A 25,761-nucleotide genomic window follows, 5' to 3' on the forward strand; every position below is an offset into this window, starting at 1 on the left:
AGTGAGAAAGCAAGAATCAAGATTTTTGTTTAACCTTTGAATTGAGGCATCATCATTTGGGTGGCAAGATTTACCTCACATCATATACATAGTTATTTTGAGATAGAGATGCCTTGCTGCAACTTATAACACTAAGAAATGTAATGGCATATAAATAGATTTCACAGAACTTCATCTTGAACTGTAAAGTATTCCAATTAAATTGTTCCTAATTTGTTATTGCATTGAATGTTAAGCAACATAAATTGCCTGTGCATTCAGAAATTATATGAGTCGCTTCTTGAATGTCCTGAAAATGCAATAAAACAAATAGCAATCTACAACTATATGACTCTCTCTATCACTCAATTGTGAGTAGATTCCTGAATGCTAGCAGACCATAAGATTTAGGAATAGAATTAGGCTATTCAGCCCGAGTCTATTCCACCATTTTATCAACCCTGTTCTCCTGTTTTATCTCTACAACTCTTGATCCTCTTACCAATCATGAACCTATTTCTGTCTTTCTGCAATAACTGACTTGACCTCCACACTTGTGCCAATGAGTTCCACAGATTAAACACCTTCTAGCTGAAGAAATTCCTCCCATGTCAATTAAAAACTGTTGTCCCTTCACTCTGAGGCTGTACCCTCAGGTCCTAGTCTCTCCCAGTAGTGGAAAAATCTATCCAGGCTTCTCAGTATTCCATACATTTTATCAGATCCCCCTTCATCATTCTAAACTGAATTGAGTCCTTGACTGCTCTTCATATGACAAGCCCTTCATCCCCAAGATCCCCAGGATCTTTTGTTATTCTTTGATGGCTTGTAAAGGCTTCCCAATCCTGTGACTTCCCACTAACCTTCACCACGTAATATATTTTCTTTCCATTCTTATGCTGTCCCTACCTTCCTTCATGAGGTTCACCTCATGCTCCCCTTAATTTGTTTCTTCTTCTTTGCAATATGTTTCATTGTGCTTCCCGAATTACCCCCTGAAACCCTTGCCACTGCAGCTCCATATCCTGGGGGGTAGGTTTGCTAGCACTCCTCGGGGGCGGTTTAAACTAATTTGGCAGGGGGATGGGATCCGGACTTGTAGTCCAGCAAGTAAACTAGCTGTTTGTCAGGATGTCCAAGAATGTAGGGAGGCTGTGGAGAAGGTAGCACTGACAGGGAATACTTGCGGACACAGAGATGGGCTCAAGTGCGTATACTTCAACGCAAGGAGTATCAGAAATAAGGTGGGTGAACTTAAGGCATGGATTGGTACCTGGGACTACGATGTTGTGGCTATCACGGAAACGTGGATAGATGAGGGACAGGAATGGTTGTTGGAGGTTCCTGGTTACAGATGTTTCAGTAAGATTAGGGAGGGTGGTAAAAAAGGAGGGGGGGTGGCATTGCTAATTAGAAATGGTATAACGGCTGCAGAAAGGAAGTTTGAGGGGGATCTGCCTTTGGAGGTAGTATGGGCTGAAGTCAGAAATAGGAAAGGTGCAGTCACCTTGTTGGGTGTTTACTCTAGGCCCCCCAATAGCAGCAGAAATGTGGAGAAACAGATTGGGAAACAGATTTTGGAAAGGTGCAGAAGCCACAGGGTCGTAGTCATGGGCGACTTCAACTTCCCAAATATTGATTGGAAGCTCTTTAGATCAAGTAGATTGGATGGGGCGGTGTTTGTGCAGTGTGTCCAGGAAGCTTTTCTAACTCAGTATGTAGATTTTCCAACCAGATGGGAGGCCATATTGGATTTGGTACTCGGTAATGAACCGGGACAAGTGATGGGCTTGTTAGTGGGTGAACATTTTGGTGATGGTGACCACAATTCTGTGACTTTCACCTTGGTTATGGAGAGAGATAGGTGCACACAACAGGGTAGATTTTACAATTGGGGGAAGGGAAATTACGATGCTGTAAGACAGGATTTGAGGAGCATAAGTTGGGAGCATAGGCTGTCAGGGAAGGATGTGGTGGAAATGTGGAACTTTTTCAAGGAGCAGATACGACGCGTCCTTGATGTGTATGTACCTATCAGGCAGGAAAGAAATGGTCGTGTGAGGGAGCCTTGGTTGACGAGGGAGGTTGAATGTCTAGTAAAGAGGAAGAAGGAGGCTTACATAAGGTTGAGGAAACAGGGTTCAGACAGAGCAGTGGAGGGATACAGGATAGCCAGAAGGGACCTGAAGAAAGGGATTAGGAGAGCTAAGAGAGGGCATGAAAAATCCTTGGCGGATAGGATCAAGGATAACCCCAAGGCATTTTATACGTATGTGAGAAACATGAGAATGACGAGAACGAGGGTAGGTCCGATCAAGGACAGTAGTGGGAGATTGTGTATTGAGTCGGAAGAGATAGGAGAGGTCTTGAATGAGTACTTTTCCTCAGTATTTACGAACGAGAGGGAGCGTATTGTTGAAGAGGAGAGTGTGAAACGGACTGGTAAGCTAGAAGAGATACTTGTTAGGAAGGAAGATGTGTTGGACATTTTGAACAACTTGAGGATAGACAAGTCCCCCGGGCCTGACGGGATATATCCTAGGATTATGTGGGAAGCAAGAGAGGAAATTGCAGTACCGTTGGCAATGATCTTTTCGTCTTCACTGTCAACGGGGGTGGTACCAGGGGACTGGAGAGTAGCGAATGTTGTGCCCCTGTTCAAAAAAGGGAATAGGGATAACCCCGGGAATTACAGGCCAGTTAGTCTTACTTCACTGGTCGGCAAAGTAATGAAAAGGGTACTGAGGGATAGGATTTATGAGTATCTGGAAAGACACTGCTTGATTAGGGACAGCCAGCACGGATTTGTGAAGGGTAGGTCTTGCCTTACAAGTCTTATTGAATTCTTTGAGGAGGTGACCAAGCATGTGGATGAGGGTAGAGCAGTGGATGTAGTGTACATGGATTTTAGTAAGGCATTTGATAAGGTTCCCCATGGTAGGCTTATGCGGAAAGTCAGGAGGCATGGGATAGTGGGAAATTTGGCCAATTGGATAGAAAACTGGCTAACCGGTCGAAGTCAGAGAGTGGTGGTAGATAGTAAATATTCAGCCTGGAGCTCAGTTACAAGTGGAGTTCCGCAGGGATCAGTTCTGGGTCCTCTGCTGTTTGTAATTTTTATTAATGACTTGGAAGAGGGAGTCGAAGGGTGGGTCAGTAAATTTGCAGATGATACAAAGATTGGTGGAGTTGTGGACAGTGAGGAGGACTGTTGTCAGCTGCAAAGGGACTTAGATATGATGCAGAGCTGGGCTGAGGAGTGGCAGATGGAGTTCAACCATGCCAAGTGTGAGGTTGTCCATTTTGGAAGAACAAATAAGAATGCGGAATACAGGGTTAACGGTAGAGTTCTTAGTCAGGTGGAGGAACAGAGGGATCTTGGGGTCTATGTATATAGATCTTTGAAAGTTGCCACTCAGGTGGATAGAGCTTGTAAGAAGGCCTATGGTGTATTAGCGTTCATTAGCAGAGGGATTGAATTCAAGAGTCGTGAAGTGATGTTGCAGCTGTGCAGGACTTTGGTAAGGCCACATTTGGAGTACTGTGTGCAGTTCTGGTCACCTCACTTTAAGAAAGATGTGGAAGCTTTGGAGAGGGTGCAGAGAAGATTTACCAGGATGTTGCCTGGAATGGAGAATAGGTCGTACAAGGATAGGTTGAGATTTCTCGACCTTTTCTCGTTGGAACGGCGAAGGATGAGGGGTGACTTGATAGAGGTTTATAAGATGATCAGAGGAATAGATGGAGTAGACAGTCAGAAACTTTTTCCCCGGCTACAACAGAGTGTTACAAGGGGACATAAATTTAAGGTGAAGGGTGGAAGGTATAGGGGAGATGTCAGGGGTGGGTTCTTTACCCAGAGAGTGGTGGGGGCATGGAATGCGCTGCCCGTGGGAGTGGTAGAGTCAGAATCAATGGCGACCTTTAAGCGGCAATTGGATAGGTACATGGATGGGTGCTTAGTCTAGGATAGATGTTCGGCACAACATCGTGGGCCGAAGGGCCTGTTCTGTGCTGTATTGTTCTATGTTCTATGTTCCATTGTCTTCCTTGCTGGGCTCCCCTTCCAATCATCTCTGGTTAGCTCCTCCCTCATTTCTCTGTAATTACATTTACTCAATTATAATCTGATTTAATTTTCTCCCTCTCAAACTGCAGGGCAAATTATATAATTTTATAACTTTATCACTGCCCCCTAGGGGTTCCTTCACCTTCAACTCTGGTCCAAGCATGATTGCGGTGGAGCCTGTTCTATTGGAACAGCTCCATCTTCCCCAGTACTGGTACCAATGTCCCATGAATTTGAACCAATTTCTCCTACACCAATCTTTGAGTCACTTTTTCAACTTGTTGACCCTGTGCCAATTTGCTCATGGCCCTAGTAGTAATTCAGAGATTATTAGCTTTTTTGTTCTGCTTTCTATTTCAGCACCTAGCTGCTCATATTCTCTCAGCAGATCCTCTCTCTTCTTTCTCCCTAAACGTTTTGTACCTACATGGATCGTAACAACTGGATCTTTCCCCCCATCCCTGCTCCAAGCTCCCCACTCTTTGGGTAAAGAACCCACCCTGACATCTCCCCTATACCTTCCACCCTTCACCTTAAATTTATGTCCCCTTGTAACACTCTGTTGTAGCCGGGGAAAAAGTTTCTGACTGTCTACTTTATCTATTCCTCTGATCATCTTATAAACCTCTATCAAGTCACCCCTCATCCTTCACCATTCCAACGAGAAAAGGCCGAGAACTCTCAACCTATCCTCGTACGACCTATTCTCCATTCCAGGCAACATCCTGGTAAATCTTCTCTGCACCCTTTCCAAAGCTTCCACATCTTTCCTAAAGTGAGGTGACCAGAACTGCACACAGTACTCCAGCTCTGATGTGATGTACTGAGCCCAGGCACCAGGCAGGCAACACACACTTTGAGACTCATGGTTGTAGCCCCAGGGAACAGTGACTCTTCCCCTGACTATATGATCCTTGATTACAACTCAATTTCTTTTTTCTCCTTTCATCTCTGATGTGTTACAGTGTTTAAATCTTGGCGTCCAGCTCATCAACTCTGAGCCAGAGTTCCTGAAGCAACCAACACTTGCTACAGATTTGGTCACTACGGGCCACGTTAGGGTCCACAAGCTTTTAGGTGCACATATCAGCTGACCTGACACCTCTATTTTAATTACTTTTGATTTGATTTTTAAAAATTTAGTTTCTAACCTATAAATATGGCCCCAATTTACTTTCAATCTGAAAGTAACCTCAAATAGACAGTTAAATTAGTAGCTAATCATCAGTTCATGAATTTACGGGTTACTTGTGATGTCACTCTCTTGAGCTGGGCCCCTGATCCTGGGCTTCAATCTATCCTGTTAAAAAACCTGACAAACTGTGAGCCAAAAAACCCAGTAAAAAGCCCCTCTTCCCCTCTGCACTGAATTCCCATGCTGTCTCTAAATTCCCCAAAGTATTTACTCAATCGGGCTGTGTCTCACCCTGGATGTGATCAGTCCTTCCTGACTGTACAAAGCTCTGGCACTCAGTGCTTAATGGAAATCACTGTGTGTGTACTAATCTTATTAGAGATATTCCTGCTCTCTTTATGCTTCTTTGCTAATACAGTTTGAGTACCATTTAATAGCCCCCAGTCATAGAGTCATAGAGATGTACAGCATGGAAACAAACCCTTCGGTCCAACCCGTCCATGGCGACCAGATATCCCAACCCAATCAAGTCCCACCTGCCAGCACCCGGCCCATATCCCTCCATACCCTTCCAATTCATATACCCATCCAAATGCGTCTTAAATGTTGCAATTGTACCAGCCTCCTCTGGCAGCTCATTCTATACATGTACCACCCTCTGTGTGGAAAAGTTGTCCCTTAGGTCTCTTTTGTATCTTTCCCCTCTCACCCTAAACCTATGCCCTCTAGCTCTGGACTCCCCGAGCCCAGGGAAAAGTCTTTGTCTATTTATCCTATCCATGCCCCTCATAATTTTGTAAACCTCTATAAAGTCACCCCTCGGCCTCCGACGCTCCAGGGAAAACAGCCCCAGCCTGTTCAGCCTCTCCCTGTAGCTCAGATCAGTCCTCAGCTTTATGATCCTAAGTAAAGAGTAAGATGCATTCACTCATTACTACAACAATATCCATAAGGTATGCATTTGGTGTCAATCCATAATAAACTTTCTGGTTTATCCTGGTCACCATTTAAAGCTCTGGAACTTTCACTAGATTGCCATTCTGTATATGGAACCCATATTGACCCATATAACATGGACTCTTAATATCAAAATACAGGAAAATATACATCTTAATAATGGTATAATGTATTCTAAAGTGTAGTATGTTGAGAGTGTTGGTGCAATGATAAAGGATGTAAATGCATCAATAAAAAGAAATTGATACAAACCTCTTCTGGAGACAACAATAGCATACTTTCCTTTGGATCTAGTCCTTTAAGCCGGATTTGAGACTCCACTGCATACTTCAAAGGAATGAAAGTTGTAATTAATGATTTGCAGACTTTAGCTTTTACTACATAAAAATCAATATAGTCAGTTTTCAGCTACTTCCATGGTCTCTGACTGAACCATAATATCAATCAAACTGCATATTCTTCCCAAAAAAAACAGCATTAGTAATGAGATACACACTGGGTGATCTTGTAATAAAGCATGTTGAGCAATTGGCATGGAGCCAAGTAGTAAATATTTCACCAGCAGAACTTAGTGTCAATGAATAAATCACTATGTAACCTATACAAGGACTTGATTAATTTTAGTGCTGCAAAGTAGTTCTTACATGATCAGAAGGAAATGCTTTAGCTTCCATGAGAATCTTATGTCTATTTGATGTTGGTTTGTAGAAGGACAGCTGGAAAACACAAAGGTTAAGATGTATAAAAGTTAAACAATTAATATGTAAATAAGTCTGTAACTAGATCACAATAAATAGTTTGCCAAATAAGGAAACAAACACTTGTGGCAATACTTGTCGAGAAATAGAAGAACATTTATTTTATTTATAACAATCACGATGAAACTGACCACCCATGTGGCTTTGAAAAATACAGTGCCGGGGTGGAGGTGGGTGGTGGGGGTGGGGGTAAGATGAGATTTTTATGCAGCTTTTCTGTTTTTGCTTTGCTGCATTGTTCCAGTGAAGTCCAATGCAAGGTTAACCAACAATACCTCAGCTTTCAATTAAACACTTCACAGCATTCCAGACTCGACACTGAGTTTAAAAATATCAATTTGTCAAAATTTGCCCCACCTGTTTTGAGTACTTTCTTTGAATATCTCTTTGTCTTCCTCATAAGTTTTATTTTCAGACAGCAGTACACCCCTCTAGGCACATCTACTGTTTCTTTCCTTTCCTGTCCATGACCATTTCCTTTGGCCTTCAAAGACATTTTTTTTCTCTGTCTGTCAATCTCTCCTGTCTTCACTGTCCTTCCTTTTGTTCTTGGCTTATCCCTAGCTCAAATCTTATCATTTCAATAACACTAGTTGTAACGACAGGTGAGATGAGGTGAAATAAGAAGAAAGTTCTTCATTCAGAGAGTGATGAGCCTGAGTAATATTTTGTCACAGACAGCAGCTGAGGTCAAAAGGATATATAAATGGACCAAAGGGTGGGGGGATAAAATGGAATCAGGGTACTGAGTTGATGATCAGCCTCTTCCTGCTTCTGTTTTTTTTCTGTCTATGGTTCAATGCAATCAACCTGAAATGGTAATTCTCTCTTCCTCCACAGATGCTGCCTGACCTACTCAGTATTTCCGATATCGTCTGTTGTTAGTTTAGATTTCCAGCTATCATAAGGGAGTGTGGTCAACTGGTTAAGTCACGTGCCCCAGAGAATGCCATGCTAAAGCAAAAGGTGAGGACTGAGTATTGTAAGAGTCTCACCAACGGGAAGGTTGGGGCAAAGTTAAGGTGAACTCTGAAGGGGCATTCCTCCTTTCCTTAGCCCCACACAGGCAAAACTTTATACTTTACCTTTTGTGACCTCTCCAATCATAATCTCTATTTCAAATACGATAATGATTCCACAAATAATGAATAGAATTACCATTTGGATTTTGAGAAGTTTATTCATGACATTTCAGCTACAACCATGTATACCCCAATCTTTAAATCAACATTTGTAAAACTTAAGCAAGAAGATCAGTTAACTTTATTTCTTAGTATTGGTTTTCTCTCCACAGATGCTACCAGACTTGTTGAATTTATGTGTTTAATTCAGAATTCCACCGTCTGCAGTATTTTGCCTTTATTCAACAACTTATTTCCTGGTTTTCTGACTGTAAAAACATTTCAATGTTAATGGCTGCTCGATGGTAATGTTGTTGTGATAAAGTTTGGAGATTTCTTTGACTTGATTAGAATTGCCAGATTAAAATTTATGTCAAGAAGGGGGAAATTCATACCAGAGATCATTAAATCTTTCGGGGCAGCTTTTTTTGAGAACACTGATGAGTACCATCTTTTCACCACTGACAGCAAAATCTGAGCCCTTTGTTTTCACTAGTGTCTCAGAAAAGAAGCATTGGAAACTCATTACTTTAATAAATACAAACTGAACCAATCATAAAATTTGCTTCTTGATCATTTCAAGGTGTATGCCCATTGTTAGGGTGCAAGGGGAATTGGGGTCATTTCATGTGGATGGTAATACCCAGACACATCCAGTGTTGGACTTCGAGTCTCATTTTCACTGAATCTTTGAGATCTAGAAAACAATGGGCAACTAAGTGGTCAAAGCACAACAAAAGTGTTGCTGTTGCAGCATCCCTCATGGATGTGACACAGTCAGGACTAGTGATGAATGGAAATGGGTTACGAGGAAAGAAGGGGGAATCAGAAAGGAGTGGGCTATTAACTCTGGACTCAAAGGTTAAAGGGAAAATGCAGAAACATAAATGTGAAGAATGTTATATCAGGAATGATCTGATTGAACAGTACAGCAGGCTCGAGAGACCGAATGGCCTACTCCTGTTTTAATGTCTTATGATGTGATGGTCTTATGGAGCTGCTGGAATGAGATAGGGATGGTCAAGGAGGGAGGTAGCAGCACATGGGAAAGGAAATATCAGGTTTAGGGACAAAGTGTGATGGGGCAGGGAACTATTAATGTCCACAAAAAGCATTGAAGGGAAAGTCCTGGCTCCATTTTTAGGTAAATATGTTTTCAAATTTTGCCTTGCTAAGTGTGCTTTAATAGACAGCATCTGTCTCAGAGAGAAAAAGAATATCAATCTTTCAGTGGGGCCTCAAAGAAAATGTTGAATTATTTGTAAAATCAACGGGTCTGATGCCTGCTTCAGGCATGACTAGTGAACATTGATTTTTAAGCTTTATAAATACAGCAAATTGTGTACTTCCAGCTCATAATGAGTGTGCACTACACACCCAGTTGCCACACTGTAGACCATATCACGTTCAGAATACGAGGACCTTACATCCAAATTGCTGAGTGTCTCCATGAAATCTCCTCTGCAGGAAGTTATTAGGGACACAATAGCAACCTTTGCCATGCTATGGCAGCATAACATCAGTACAAGATGTTGCTTTCAGCTTGTTGCTAAAGTTGTGGTGTTCAAAGGTGTGGCTATTGAACTCCAAATCAAGACAAAATACTTATTCTCAAACAAGTACAGTTTGGAAGATAGAATTTGGCTCCAATCAAACACTTCTGTTGCAACTCAACATTCTAACCATTAGTTGATGAAACTCAGCTGATTTCATACTGTTAAGGGCAGGCAGCCCATGATTTTATATCTATTACTTTTAATGAATGTAAAACTGTGAGCTCTCAGGTTCCCAACATCTGTGACCTTCAGGCTAAACTTCCTGTCAGTAGCATTTATCAGAAAAAAAGTATCTTTCTACAACTTGAGGGATAAGGATTTTCTCAATATTGTGAAAACTCACACAACACCAGATTATAGTCCAATGGGTGTATTTGGAAGCACTAGCTGTGGAGTATGACCACCTGATGAAGGAGCAGCATTCCGAAAGCTTGTGCTTCCAAATACTGTAAACTTGTTGGACGATAACCTGATGTTGTGTGATTTTTAACTTAGCACACCCCAGTCCAACACTAGCACCTCCAAATCACAATAATGTGACCTCATATGTTGAACATCAGAAATATGGTATGAGAATGAAAAGAACAGAGAAAATTATTTTAATGGAGGAACAAAGTTCATGGAGCATAGGTACAGATATCTTTAAAAAGCAGTATTATAGGTAGGAAACCTATTAAAATGCCATATAGGTTTTCTAATAGGTGGCACTAAATAGAAATGTAAAAGATTTTTTGATATAAAAATGAAACACTTGGTATCTACAGTCACATCAGATTATAGAATCTATAATAGAACCATGAAAAATGCACAAAGTGGATTTGTCAAGGTAATATACGTTTTAATTAGCAAATCCTCTATTTCAAGTCTCTCATCTTCATTTCAGAACATAGGCTCCACCCAATAGAGTAAATAAAGTTCAGATAAAGTCTTACAGTCGTAGTCAACATTTTGAAAAGGTTAAATGGGACAAATTAGAGAAGGATTATATTCACTGATCAGGGAATCAACCACAAGGGTTATAAATTTTGAATTAATATGTAAAGAATAAAACATGAAAGTTTTTTTTTAAGTAAGCAATGTTGTCATACATTGAAAGCCACTCCGTCAGTAAAGCAATATTAATTGCAACATCTATGACAGGATGACTTAAAAATAACACAGATGGATATAGGAAAGGAAAAGCAAAGTGAGATGAATAGGTACAACTACAATGAGAAGTGTGAGCAGCAGCAGAAGAAAATGCTGAATAGTAGCATTGTGCTGTATTACATTTTCTCCGATTCTATTAGCAAGTTGCAGTAAGGACAATAAATAAGAAAATGAATTCCCCGCTTCCATGAACATTAGGATTAGAAATGGACACAGATTATGGTCACTGTCAGACATTTCCAGAGCCATTTACTCTCAGATATTGCCAAAATCATTTTTGGCTGATCAGAAATTGCAAGTTCCTGTTACACACGCATTTTACAATAGTTTTAATTCCCATTGAAGTCAGGGGAGTTGTAAAATGGGCTGCTGACACATTAACATCTGTTTCACTTTATCATACAAGCTCAATATCTATCCCAATGTTTAAATCCTATAAAGATTGACCACTGAATGAGATTCCAAAAGACAATCAGTACCTGTGTCCTGAGGACAAATGAAAAGACATAAGGAAGAAAAGGGATGAGAAAATACATTAAAGCATAAGATTAGAAAAGTATTATGGACAATTAAACTGATGACAAAAAGTAATATCCCTCAAAATATCAATTTCTTCATTATACATCTAATCCTTTCTTTCTTTAATATTTTTCAACACTAACATACTTCAGTGCTACTCAAGGCTATCTATGCCACAGAAATAAAACAAATAATTGTGGATGATGGAGATCAGAAATAAAAACAGAAATTGTCTCTTCGATGAGTGACCGGACTTGAAACATTAATACTGGTTTCTCCCCATAGATATGGCCAGACCAGCTGAGTTTTGCCAGCAATTTCTGTCTTTATCTGCTCTACAGGTTCACCTCTCTTCTGATAAGTAGTTGAATCTTCAAATCTTCTCCAAACACGAGCCACTGTGCTTTGAGATACTCACTATTCAACATGCTCAGGGATGGTATTATTACACTTTCGGAGCAGGAGGGGTGACAAACTCATGTCTCCTGGCTTAGAGATAGGGACAGTACCACTGTGTTAAAAGAGATCTAGTCAGTGTGCTTTGATTGCGCAGTTCATCAGAATTCTTTGATGTTATCTATTTATTCTCATAAAACTACTAGATTCTTGCAACATTCATTGAGTAAGCATTTCTTGATTCTTCAGAATCACCTTACAACTTGAATGCCTCAATCTAGTTGTCAGCTTGCTGCCATTTCTCGTCATTTTTTTTTTTGCATGGATATCCTTAACATCATACAGTTACTACAATTGCATTCAAAAGAAAAGAAGTGGAAAAAAAACAAAATGGTAGTGTAACATTTCAAGACAAAAAGAAAATAAAATGAGGAAAGGAATATATTCACAAAAGCGCTTTCTCAAAGACTGCATTTGTTGATCGCTTCTGGTTATAGCTAATTCTGATGGATATGTGTCCATGCAATAGGTAACCTCACAGTGTATTTTAATTTTGCACAGAGTGCATATACACATAGTGTATTATGGTAATAAAAAGTAATTGTCTTTCTATCACACTCATGTTTTCATTGAACAGTTTTTAATTTCACCAAATTAAATTATGTAAAATGTAACTGAGACAAGCATTTCTCTATTTTTTCTAATGGTTAGGTGACCTCCACGTGATGCACAGTGTAACAAAAATGGAAAAAAAAATGATTATAATGCAAGTACTTACCATGTACTAGTTCTTCATAGTACTGGAGTCTAATTGCATGATTTTTCAAAATGTAGTATAATAAAAATGACTTCTCACCAGCAGGAGATGTAAGTTCACAGTTAGTCCATTCATCAATGCAGTTTCTTCCTTTTTAGCACCTGTGAAATAGAAAGCTTTTAATACAGTATGTACAATGTAAAACATGGCCTTTGCTTTCATATCATGTTATATCATACACCTTGAATTATTTTTTATTAGTCATTCATGGGATGGAGGTGTCGCTGCTGGGCCAGTGTTTATTGTCCATTCCTAATTGCCCTTGAGAATGTGGTGTTGAGTGTCTTCTTAAACTACCGTAGTCCATTTGGTGTAAACATATTGGGCCCTCCAAAATATCTAAATTTGTTGTTAAGTATATACCACCAAATGTGCTGTGTCAGAAACAGATTTTTTTAAATTACTGGATCTGTCATTGACATGACACCAAGCTATCTTCAATAAGGAATTATCTGTTCATTGTTTAATGATGCATCTTTTTCTTGCTTGCTGCAATTTGTGCTTTACTATACACTTCATATAATAGCAGTTAGAATAAACTGTGTGCATTTTGCGATCAGACAGCACTGGGGAACAAAAACAGTTTGCAGTTCCTTTGAAAACACATTTCTAGCTAATTTCATCCTTTTGCTCAAGCATTTTTTTTCAATTAGGATAAATTAATCTGACTGAACACATTATAGAGTGGCATGATGTTTAGCAAAACCTTGCATGATAAATCATAATTTCTGACAGCTAAGAAAACATTATAGAAAATATATTTTAAACAGTGGTCAGATCCATTTCCTATCTATCTGGCACATGTCTCTTCATTCCATTAAAAGAAGATTGAATGATGACAGGCTCATGGCCTACCGTTGGATAATTTATGTTCACTGCAATATTAATTAATACATTTAATTCGGTGATTTCACATCATAGATATGCAGAAGCTAAAGGGTATGTTAAAATGCAAGGGCACCAGTGAGAGTCTGTAGTCCATATGTGAACCAATTAAATAGGAAAAGGTTTGAAGCAATGCACAGGTAAGATTCCAATTCATCAGAGAAGGAATTCATGAACCAGTACCTCAAGGAGAATAATCTACAGATTATTCCAAGTTCCAGGCTCTTGTAAGAAGAGGAGTAGCCACTTAGACAGGGATTTCAGCTGGATACGTTATCAATTGGGGTTGGATTCAGATTCCTGAGCACAGAGACTAGTTCTGGGTGATGATCAAGAGATCAGTTCTAAATGAATCTATTCACGAGTTGGGGCTAATGTTAATTAGAGCTGGAGGTAGTAGTTAAGTTAATTTCAGAAGGCACTGGGAAGAAACATTAGGGAAACTTGAGAGCTGAGAGAGAGACACACACAGCACACATATTTCCAAGGTGCTCCATGTGACTTCTATGAAATGGCTGCCGCCGAATCACCAAATTATTTGACCACAAGTTTAAATACTACAGCAGATGAGATATCCAATTTCTAAATCATTTCAAAGATTCCTGACTGTTGATCCCTGGATTTATTTAATTTGTCCAATAGGAAAGAGGGAAGAAATGGAGCTAATGAGCAGGTTAATTTTTTACAGATATAGGTTAGCCTCTTTGGGAGATACTACAAAAGGTGCACATAAATAGTATTTGTATTGAAATAGAAAAAGAAGCGTTACCTCAGAGATCATGAGGAATGAATTCTTTGCTGCAGTCAGTGCCAGAGTTATGGCATCAACCAATTTTATTCATCTTAGGAAGGTTATAATGAAAGGTTTTGAAGATACAAACATGTTTTCAGCAACAGATAAGCTGAGGCAGAACTGGAGACAGGCATTATTACCAAAGAGATTAGATTAGATTACTTACTGTGTGGAAACAGGCCCTTTGGCCCAGCAAGTCCACACTGACCCGCCAAAGCACAACCCACCCATTCCCCTACATTTACCCCTTTACCTAACACTATGGGCAATTTAGCATGGCCAATTCACCTGACCTGCACATCTTTGGACTGTGGGAGGAAACCGGAGCACCCGAAGGAAACCCACTCAGACACAGGGAGAACGTGCAAACTCCACACAGTCAGTCACCTGAGTCAGGAATTGAACCCAGGTCTCCACTGCTGTGAAGCAGCAGTGCTAACCACTGTGCCACCGTGTCACCCACAAATAGAGGAATAGGTGGATTTAGTGAGAGAATGCAGAAGCCCAGCTAAGGGCTAATTATCAATGTCCCTAGTTATAATTGTCAAGCAGCACCGTGTAAGGACCAGTTGCTGGCTTGCAGCATTTAAAATGTAGTCTTCACAAAGCCAAAAAAAGAGACATTGCTAGATTTAATAATCTACTGCAATGATTCAAGTTGGAGCTCATAGCAAAAGAGAAATTATGTCAAAATCATTTCCAAAAACATGAAACATAAGACGTGCTGAAAATTGAATTTTAAAATTACAAGGCATTCTGGCACATACCTATCTTAACAGAAAATGTGAAAAGGAGTGAAATCAAAGAGATTTCAGTCAAAGAAAACGGCATGCAACATTGTATAAAACACACAATGACATGATCACATTTAATGACAGTGAAAAGAGGCAAACAGATAGAATAATGAAGGCTGGGAGGGAGTATTCAAAGACGATAATCTGAAAAAGCTCACATACTAAGAAGATTGTCAAATGCAGTAATCGGCGGAGGAAATCACATGAATAAAGTGTTTCTCAGAGTTACTAACAAAGAATTGCTCAGTGCTCTCCCACCTTCAACTAAATAATGAAGAACTAGGTCTCAGGTTGAAAAGCACAAGATCACAAAATCACAAGATAAATATGATGAGCAAGAGTACTTTCTATGCTTTAGCCCATCCAAAAACACTCAACTGTCTATAAAATAAATTGATATTGTCAGCACCATGACATTTGTTCTGTTACTCTTTCTTGAACAGCTTGCATGCTCCTAAAAAGCTTCTTCATGCTTTCTTCCTTTCAAGGTTGAAGTGTCTTAATCGTTTATTATAATCTATAGCCCAAATTTCCAGGAACAATGGTATGACTCATCATTTTGCTGCCTTCTGATTTGAATGGCTTGAATTTTGTCGTCATCATGTCAGCAAAACTGTCAGTGTTCACAATCATTACATCATCAAAACTGGCAACGTCTGTGGAATTCAACACAAAGGAAATCGAGATAATTTTCTCAGTGTTACGAGATTTGCACAATTGAGTCCCATCTCATCTGAAATTGCTAAACAATCTATGATAATTGCTATTCTTACAATGTTAGACTTGTTGCAAAAAGTCTTGAAAAATTGCACCTTGTTGAGTAAGATTTAATGAGTTCTGAACAGTATGCATAATTCCTCTGACACTGAGAAGCTAGTTTCATACTGATGCAATGTAATATGATAAAAAGTTTACTCTCTTTTTGTTTTAGAGCTTGTTTATTGCATGTTGTCTCCAGTTTAATCCAATCATTATTCCTTATTTTAATATCTGAAAACATAAAACTATAATGAAGGATTACTGGTGTTTTAAACTTGCTGATTGGCTGTCTATGAAAATATCTCAATCTGATTGGCTGTTCACCTAGTTTTCTGATGCCACACTTGCTGTTTGTTTGGAAATCTTAATGATTTGGCAATCGAACAAACAACCATTAAGAAAGCAGTAATTAGTGTGCGCACAGGCTGGTAGACCTTTGTGGATGATTCCCTTTGCAATCAACAGTACGTGCAGTTGCTTTGTTGTTGACTGCAAAATCCAGTACAATGTTTCTACTGTGATTCAGTCCATAAAGTTGTACATGTTACTCAAGGTATGTACTGACTGGAGAAGTACGCAGTTCTAGTTTGAAAAAATATCCTCCAACTTATTTTATAACTTTGTTGATTAATGCACTGAGTGACTCGAATGTTGGGTTTACTAACATTGTAAGATTTATTTCAACTGAATGTTAATGTAATTCAAAAAGAGCCCACATGTGGATCTCTTTTTTTATCAATATGAAGTAGTTTGCAATTATCCATATTGAATTTCATCTGTCATTTTGTTGTCCAGTTACAGATTTTATTTGATTCTTGTGGTGAATCCTTGAATGCCTATTCAATCTGACAGCTGCTACTGCAGGCACCAATCCCCCCATTACTTTAGTTTTATTAGCATTCAGTTTCTGAATACAAAGCCTTTGGTTCTAAATTAGAAAACATACAGGCCCCTGCATTGATCCTGATACAATACTTCAGTTCCTCACCCCCAGAACACACTTTATTTCCATAATAATGTCTGCTCCTGCCTTGCACTTTATTCTTTCAAGTCCAGGTTTCATCAGTCACAGTGTCATTATCAAACCATCCATAGTATTTGAAAGCAAACAGCATTACATAAAATAAAATTTAAAAACATTCAAATTTAAGGTTTTGCGACTGATCTACTGAACAAAGGACTAAGACAGCACTTCTCCATTAGTTTTGTCATCAAAGGTAAAAGATACATCTCCCTGTGAGGCAACCAGAGGACTATTGTACTTGATAGCACTTAAAGTTCTGAAATTGATTGGTGCAGTGGTAACATCATTGCAGCTCTCCACTGCCAGCTTATTGTTTTTATTTGTTGATGTCCTCTGCCCTCCAGTTACCTTTTTTTTTGTCACAGCATGTTCATTCATTCAAAATTATATTCAAAGTGGGCTAGAAGAACAATACTATCAATACCTTCTTTTAAAGTGAAAACTGAAATAAATGGAAGTTAGTATAAAAGCTTCCTTCAACATTCTCTCCAAGGTACAGCCACAGTAAATGACAAATTGTTTCTTTGAGAGCAAATACTTCAAAAACATCATCTCCATTCCTTAGTTATGACCAGCAGAAATGTAAGAAATTGGGATAATTTCTATTCATTGTTTAGTTCGTTATTGCTCCAAATGGGTATTCACATGTACGCCTGCAAGCTTGTGTTGAATCATGCCCAATGTCATTTTGGTGATGGTGTCAGCACAGGATCAGAGTAAGACTGTGCCAGAGAGTTTCAGAGCAGGCAAAGTAAGATGTTAATCGGTGTAAAATTCTAATTTGTTGCCAGTATTGCCATTTGGAGCTCAACATTTCAGCTTGAGGCTCTTTAAGGGTCCCAGTTGAAATTATATTCAATTATAAAAGAGCCACCAGTTCCATCCTCTGCAATAGAACATAGAATACAGAATGTTACAGCACAGTGCAGGACCTTCGGCCTTCAATGTTGCGCTGACCTGTGAAAATAATCTGATGCCCATCTAACCTACACTGTTCCATTATTATCCATATGTGTGTCCAATGTCCATTTCAATGCCCTTAACGTCGGTGAGTCTACTACTGTTGCAGGCAGGCCGTTCCATGCCTCTACTACTCTCTGAGTGAAGAAAATATCCCTAATATCTGTCAGAAATCTTTCACCCCTCAATTTAAAGCTATGTTCCCTCACGTTATCCTTCAATATCTGAAGAAAACGGCTCTCACTGTCCACCCTATCTAACTCTCTGATTATCTTTGATGTTTTGATTAAGTCACCTCTCAACCTTCTTTTTCCCAATGAAAACAGCCTCAGTTCCCTCAGCCTTTCCTCATAAGACCTTCCTTCCATATCAGGCAGCATCCTAGTAAATCTCCTCTGAACCCTTTCCAAAACTTCCACATCCTTCCTATAATGCAGTGACCAGAATTGCATGCAATACTCCAGGTGAGGCCTTTACCAGTGTCTTGTACAGCTGAAGCATGACCTTGTGGCTCTGAAACACAATCCCCCTACCAATAAACGCCAACACACCATTGGCCTTCTGAACAACCCTATCAACCTGGGTGTCAACTTTCAGGGATTTATACACCTGGACACCAAGATCTCTCTGTTCATCTGCACTGCCAAGAATTTCACCATTAGCCCAGTACTCTACATTCCTGTTACTTCTGTTACTAAATCTCCAACTCTATTTAAGGCGATAGTTCATCAACTGCTTACTGACTGATTTTTGGGGTGTTTAATTGAGGGTCAGTTACCTCAGTTGCCTGGACAGTTGGTTTGGAAATGTTGATTAATGCCAACAGCATGGGTTCAATTTACGTTTTGGCTGAAGTTACCACAAAGGTGTCAATTTCTCAACCTTGCCCCTCATCTGAGTTGTGGTAACGCTCATGTTAAACATGCCACCAGTAGTCTTTATCCAAAGAGAGGGTGAGAGCATGATGATTTTGCTTTCACCACATTGATTCTTCAAGCTTTTGAAAGGTGTTTCAAGGGAATGGCATGATAGAGTTTGAAAGAGTGTTTTCAAGGCATAACACAGTTTAAGTAGCTATTTTTCAATATCCATTGCTAACTGCATGATCTTTACAAACGAATATCTGAACATACAAGTTTGGAGCATGAATAGGCTTATTCAGATTCATCTTTTGATAAATCATGACTAATCTGATTCTGACCATAATTCCATTTTCCTCCTTCCACTGACAGTCTTTGACTTCTTCACTAATCAAGAATCCATCCACCTCTGCCAGAAAGAGAGAAAAAAAAATCAATGATGCCACCTCTACTGCTCTCCGGGGAAGAGAACTCTACAGATTCATTATCCCTTCCACTTGGTGAAAAGAATTTCTCCTCATTTCCATCTTGAATTAAAAAAAATGTTCCTTTTCTAGTTTCCCCCACCATGACGGGCATCATTTCAGTATGCATCTAGTCAACACTCCTCAGGATCTTTATTTTTATATAGTGTGGCAGATGCATGGGAACGCCAGTATCTGCAAGCTCCCCGTCAAGTCTCATACCATCCTAACTCGGAACTTTCTTCATTGCTGCTGTAGAAGAGGAGTGAGTCCTTAAAATATTGAAAAGTGACATACCCTAGTCTGATTTTCTGTTGTACAGCAATAGTGTAAGATATTTTTCAAATGAAAACATTACATTTACAGCAAGCAGTACTGTACTGTGTTACAGCCTCAGTTTCAAATTGTATTTAATGTCAATACTGTACATCCAATGGTTGCTTGAGTTTTCTCCATATTTTTTAAAAATCAAAATGATGGTTTACACTTACTGGGCTTTATCTGCCTTTTGTGGTCATGATGGAGGCTTTCATCTTCCCATTGAAAATAGGTGCTTTCCTGTCTTTCACAGATTAACATACAAACCATGTTTCCCTGCACATTTTTAAAATAAAGTTCTTTAGCTGTGGCCTTAAATCTTCCTGTTGAAATTACAATTTAATTCCTGAGCATCCTTCCAAAAGGTTTAAAAGTGTTCAAACTTCAGTCCTTTAGACTTCTTCTTCAACTATCTACAGTTTCCCATTTAGGGCTTAATTGGACCCTACAGCCTTTTGGCTGCTGAATCTGACAAACCTGAGCGGGACGCGATAACAAAGTCAAGAGGTCAACTGAAATAAACATAAATCAAAATATTGTTACCAAGACACCCAACCTTCCTTTTTTATGCTGTGCCCAATTAGTGGATAGGTAATAGACCACTGAAAAAAATGTAATAAGATATGGGAATTGTGTTACATAACAAAGCATAGCTTCTTTTTTCATCTTTTCATTATAAGGTGTCATTTATTACATGAACTAAGTACAATTAAGATTAATTAACTAGTTATGCACAATTACAACTACCAGGAGCCAGGTATGTCATATTGGTTTTCACTGGAACATCTTGCAATATTAGCTTCTTCTTTAGCCAATGATTGTGTGTCATCATCGAATGGATGGAGTGCAATATAGCTCAAAATGTGTTGCTGGTTAAAGCACAGCAGGTTAGGCAGCATCTCAGGAATAGGGAATTTGACGTTTCGAGCATAAGCCCTTCAACAATAAATCTTCCAAAACTATTTCCGAATGCAAAGACTTCACCATATTCTAGTCACTGCCAACGTCTTACTGCATGACGTAGATTTGAATGATATATCGGGAGGACCATCAGCTCTTGACCTTGTCCAACAGCTATGAGATAATGGCTGCCTGTACGTATGGGGAAAATGTCTGCAGGGAGGATGGTCAATGAAGCAATGCACAATAGTCCAGGAAGCCAATCAAGCAGGGGGACCAGAAAGAAAAGTGGTACTAGTTGGAGATTCTATCATTAAAGGGCCAGATAGTATCCTCTGTGAGCATAATCGAGAGTCTTGTACGGTGTGTTGCATACCCAGTGCTGAGGTAAAGGACATTTCAAGTCGGCTTGACAAGAGGGATGATCCATTTGATGTGTTCCATGTTGGCACCAACAAGTTTGGCAAAAGTAGGCAAGAGATCCTGCTTGGGATTATCATGAATTAGAAACAAAATTGACAAGCAGAATCTCAAAGGTCACAATCGCTGGATTATTACCTGAGCCATGTCTAAAGGAAGGTTAGGGAAGTAAACATGTGACTGAAAAAGCAGTATGGCAAAATAACAGTTCTATTTTGTTGGGCACTGGCATCAGTTTTGGAATAGGAGGGAACTGTACCATTGGGATAAGTTCCACCTGAAACAATCTTAGATCAGGATACCAGCAAAAAGGCTAAATAGGGTGGTCACAAGCGCTTTAAACTAGTTAAGTGGGAAGGAAGTGTCAGAAGAGCTTATTAAAGAGTCCAGAACAAGTAACATACAGAGAATAATGGAAAAGGTCAGGAATCTAACTTCTCCCAGCAACTAAGGGGACAACTATGAGTAGGGAAGCAATAGGGAATCAGGACCGAGAGTGTTGTACTTCATTACGTGCAGTATGTGAAACATAGCACAGATTGAAACTGGTGGTTATAATATTGTGGGGCATCAGAGACATAGTTGCAAAGGAATTAGGGCTGGTAAATAAATAACCAAGGATATGTGTCCAATCAAAAGGACAGGTAGATATGCAGAAGGAATGGGCTTTCCTTGTTAGTAACAAATGCAATTAAATTAACAGCAAAAAGTGATATAGGGCCACAAAGCAGAGAACCTGGTGGATAGAGTTGAGGAACTACAAAGGGAAAATGACTCTGATGGGAGTTAAGTGCAGGACACCCAGCAGTAGTGTGGATGTAGGACATAAATCAAGAGATAGAAAAAGCATGTAAGAAAGGCACTATCATAATAATCATGGGGACTTCAATGTCAAGGTGGACTTCAAAAATCAGGTTGGTAGCGGATCTCAAGAAAAGGAACAGATGGAAAGGCTATGAGACTGTTTTTGAGCAGCTTGTAGTAGAACCCACTAGGGAGCAGGCAATTCTGGATTTGGTGACATCTAATGAGGCAGACTTGACCAGGGATCTTAAGGTGAAGGAACCCCAGATGGTAGTGACCACAACATGATAGAATTCACCTTGCAGTTTGAAAGGGAGAACCTGGAATCAGATGTAATGGTTTACATTTACAATTGAGCAAAGGTAACTACAAAGACATGAGGAAGGAGCTGAGTAGAGTCAATAGGAAGGGGAGCCTAGCAAGAAAGATGGTGGAGCAGCAATGGTGGGAGTTTTTGATGGAATTCAGGAGACACAGCAAAAGTTCATCCTGAGAAGAAAAAAACATGGTGAGTGCAAGGAAATGATGGCTGACAAGGTAAGTCTAGGACAGCATTAGTGCAAACGAAAAAGCATACAATGTGGTGAAGATTAATGGGAAGCCAATGGAGGCCTTTAAAATGAGCAGAAAACAACTAAAAAAGCAAAAAGGGGAAGGAGATTAAATATGAAAGCAGGCTTAGTCGGAATATAGAAGATTGCAGGAGCATTTTTAGATATCTAAAAGATGAGAGTGGCAAGAATAGACATTGGATCTCTGGAAAATGAGTCTGGAGAAGTTATAATGGGGAACCAAGAAATGGCAGAGCAACTGACTAGGTCTTTTTTGCAACCATCATCAGTGGAAGGCACCAGTAGCATACCAGAACTTCAGGAGAGTCAGGGCCAGAGATGATAGCCATCACCAAGGAGAGGATGGGGATGAAGCTGAAGAATCTACATGTGGATAATTCACCTGGACTAGATGGACTACACTCCAGAGTTCTGGAGTAGATAGCTGAGGAGGTTATAGCGATCTTTCTAGAATCACTGAGGTCAAAGGGAGTCATAGAGGACTTCAAAATGGCTAACATAACACCCCTTTTTAAGAAAGGATTAAGGCAGAAAACAGGAAATAGGCTGGTTAGCCTGATTTTGGTCATTGGTAAGATTTTAGAGCCCATTATTAAGGATGACATGAGATTGCGGAATACTTGAAAGTTCATGATAAAATATGGCTGAGTTAGCATAGTTTCATCAAAAGAAGGTCTTACCTGATAAATCTGTTAGAACTTGTTGAGGAGGGAAAAAAGCATGTTAGATGAAGGAGAGTCAGCAGACTTGATCTATTTGGATTTCCAGAAGGTCTTGGACAAAATGCTGCATAGATAGCTGTTTGATAAGAGTCCATGGTGTCGGGCAAAGTACTGGCATAGATAGTAGACTGGCTGGTTGGCAAAAGGCAGAAAGTATGGATAAAAGGGTCTTTTTCAGGATGGTAACTTGTGGTGAGTGGTGTTTCATGGGGGTCAGTGTTGGGACCACAACTATTTACATTATACATTAATGATTTGGAAGAAGGAATTATTGGCATTGTTGCTATATTTGCAGATGACACAAAGATAAGTGGAGCGACAAGTAATGTTGAGGAAATGGGGAGGCTTACAGAAGGACCTGAACAGGATAGGAAAGTGGCTAAATAATTGGCAGATGGAATACAATTTGAGGAAGTGTGAAGTTATGCACTTTGGTAGGCATATAGGTACAGACTATTTTCTAAATGGGTGAAGGCTTTGGAAATCTGAATCACAATGGGATTTAGGCGTCCTGGTTCAGGCTTCTATGAAGGTTAATATGCAGATTCAGTTGGCATTTAGGAAGGCAAAGGAATGAATGATTTGCTAGCCTTGTAAGGTGTCCAGAGGAAGTTCACAAGAATGATCCCAGGATTTAAGGGCTTGTCATATGCATAGTGGTTGAGTACTCATAGGAGTTTAGAAGGATGAGGGAGGAGTATCAGTGAAGTTAACAGAATATTGAGAGGCCTGGACAGAATGGATGTAGAGAAGGTGTTTCCATTAGTAGTACTGTCTCAGACAGAAGGGCACAACCTCACAGCAATGACCAATTAGAACTGAACTGAGGAAGAATTTCTTCAGTTAGAGGTTGGTTAATCTGTAGAATGCATTGCCAAGTCATTGAGTGCCTTTAAGACAAAGGTATATCAGCTCTTGATTAGTAAGGGGATCAAGAGATAAAGGCCAGATAATGGGGTTAAGAAACATATCAGCCATAATTAATTCACAGAGCACTCTCAATGGGCCTAATGGTCTAATTCTGTTCATATATCTTATAGCTTACAGTAAGAACTAGATATTCCTCAAGAGAACAAATTACTTACTGAAACTGTTATTTTAGCAAGTACCTTCAGGAATATTCAATGATCTGAAAATTAATTTTGTTTTTATTAAATTATGTAGAATTGATAAAAAAATTGCGTTTGACTTTTAAATTTCAAGATACAAATAATGCCTACAATTAATGAGAGCACATAATAAAGACTAAAGCATTTTAAAACCAGAATAAGCATTCACATTTCACCTTTCAATTTGTTCCCAGGCCACATAATAAACTCAGTGCTCTTGTATGATGATGCATAACATTAAAGTGAATTGAGTGGTAAATAATGCATAGTACTTCATATTTTTGCAGTGATCATAGTGTTGAAATATATGAATATTTCAACAAAATTCATCACTGCATTTAACAAAATGAGTTTAAGTTCCAGAAACAGATCAATTGCAATGGACTACAAACAAAGGTCAAATCTGATTACTGGTTTTTAATGTTTAAGAATCTACCAGCAATTGACTAATTGATTGGCTGATTTATTGCCACGCGTACCAAGGTACAGTGAAAAGCTTTGTTTATAATCAGTATAAGCAGATCATAGTAAGCAAGGACATACAGATCAAAAAGACTGCGACAGGTTACATTGCACAGGCCATGTGGTGGGCAAGATCAACATTAGCAAGATCAGCATTATTTGAGACCAGAGAGTCCATTCATCAGTCTAATACCAGCCAGGAAGAAGCTGTTCTTAAACGAGCTGGTGCGTATGTTCAGGCCTCTGTATCTTACGGGTTAGCAAGTTTATGGATGACACCAGAATTGATGGAATTATCGACAGTGAGGAAGGTTATCTGAGAATACAAACCGATCTTGATCAATTGGGCCAATAGGCCAAGGAGTGGCAGATGGAGTTTGATTTAGATAAATGCGAGGAATTGCATTTTGGTAAAGCAAACCAGGGCAGGACATATACAGTTTATGGTAGGGCCCTGGTTAGCGATGTAAACCAGAGAAACCTAGGGGTTCAAGTATATAGTTCTTTGAAGGTAGCATCACAAGGAGACAGGGTGTTTAAGAAAGCATTGAGCATGCTTGCCTTCATTGCTCAGATCATTGGGTATAGCATTTTGGACGCCGTGTTGAAGTTATAGACATGGATGAGGCCACTTTCAGAGTACTGTGTACAGTTTTGATTGCCATGCTATAGGAAGAATATTATTAAAGTGGAAAGGGTGCAGAAAAGATTTGCCAGGATTGAGTTATAAAGAGAGGCTGGGACTTGCTTCACTGGAGCGTAGCAGGTTGACGGTAATGGTACTGAGGTTTATAAAATCAATGAGGGGCATCGATACAATGCATAGAAAATGTCTTTTCCCTTGGGTAGAGGAATTCAAAACAAAGAAAGATTTAAACGTTGTCCTGAGGGGCAATGTTTTCACATAGAGGGTGGCTCCAATGTGGAATTAACTACCAGAGGAAGATAGATTCAGTTACAACATTTAAAAGACATTCAGACAGGCATAAGAACAGAAAATGTTTGAGAGGGATATGGGCGAAATACATGCAAGTTGGACTAGTTTTTTGAAAATTGGTCGGCGTGGACAAGTTGGACTGAAGGCTCCATGTTGTATGACTCAATGACTCTGTGGCTCTGCTTAAATTTAGCATTTATTGCTTTAACTTTGAAGTTGTCATCTTTTATCTTGCTACTAATTTCCTCTGACTAGGGTTTAATAAGCTTTTAAGTTGTTAGCACTGATATAGATGGTTTCTGAGTTGGCAGATTGTTTTTTTTCCATTCTTGGTGGAAAAGCAACCAGATATAGTACCAAAAGAGAAAATGCTGGAAAATCTCAGCAGGTCTGGCAGCATCTGTTAGGAGAGAAAAGAGCTGACATTCCGAGTCTAACTGACCCTTTGTCAAAGCTAAAAAAAGGGAGAAGTAGGGAAGTATTTATACTAGGCTGAGAGAAGGTGAGTCTTGGCTACAGAAA

General features: G+C 39.4%; 1 protein-coding gene across 1 annotated transcript in view; it reads right to left on the reverse strand.

Moving 5' to 3' along the window:
- The window catches only part of kynu (kynureninase), a 141,383-nt gene that overhangs the window by 101,419 nt on the left and 14,203 nt on the right, over window positions 1-25,761 (reverse strand). Inside the window, exons 5-7 of the mRNA XM_060827739.1 lie at window positions 12,496-12,557; window positions 6,785-6,856; window positions 6,393-6,467 (exon numbers count right to left, since the gene is read on the reverse strand). Coding sequence (XP_060683722.1) covers window positions 6,393-6,467; window positions 6,785-6,856; window positions 12,496-12,557 — 209 coding nt within the window. The remainder of the gene's footprint in view (window positions 1-6,392; window positions 6,468-6,784; window positions 6,857-12,495; window positions 12,558-25,761) is intronic.

The sequence above is a fragment of the Hemiscyllium ocellatum genome, chromosome 7, assembly GCF_020745735.1.
Source record: "Hemiscyllium ocellatum isolate sHemOce1 chromosome 7, sHemOce1.pat.X.cur, whole genome shotgun sequence".
NCBI classification, from domain to species: domain Eukaryota; kingdom Metazoa; phylum Chordata; class Chondrichthyes; order Orectolobiformes; family Hemiscylliidae; genus Hemiscyllium; species Hemiscyllium ocellatum.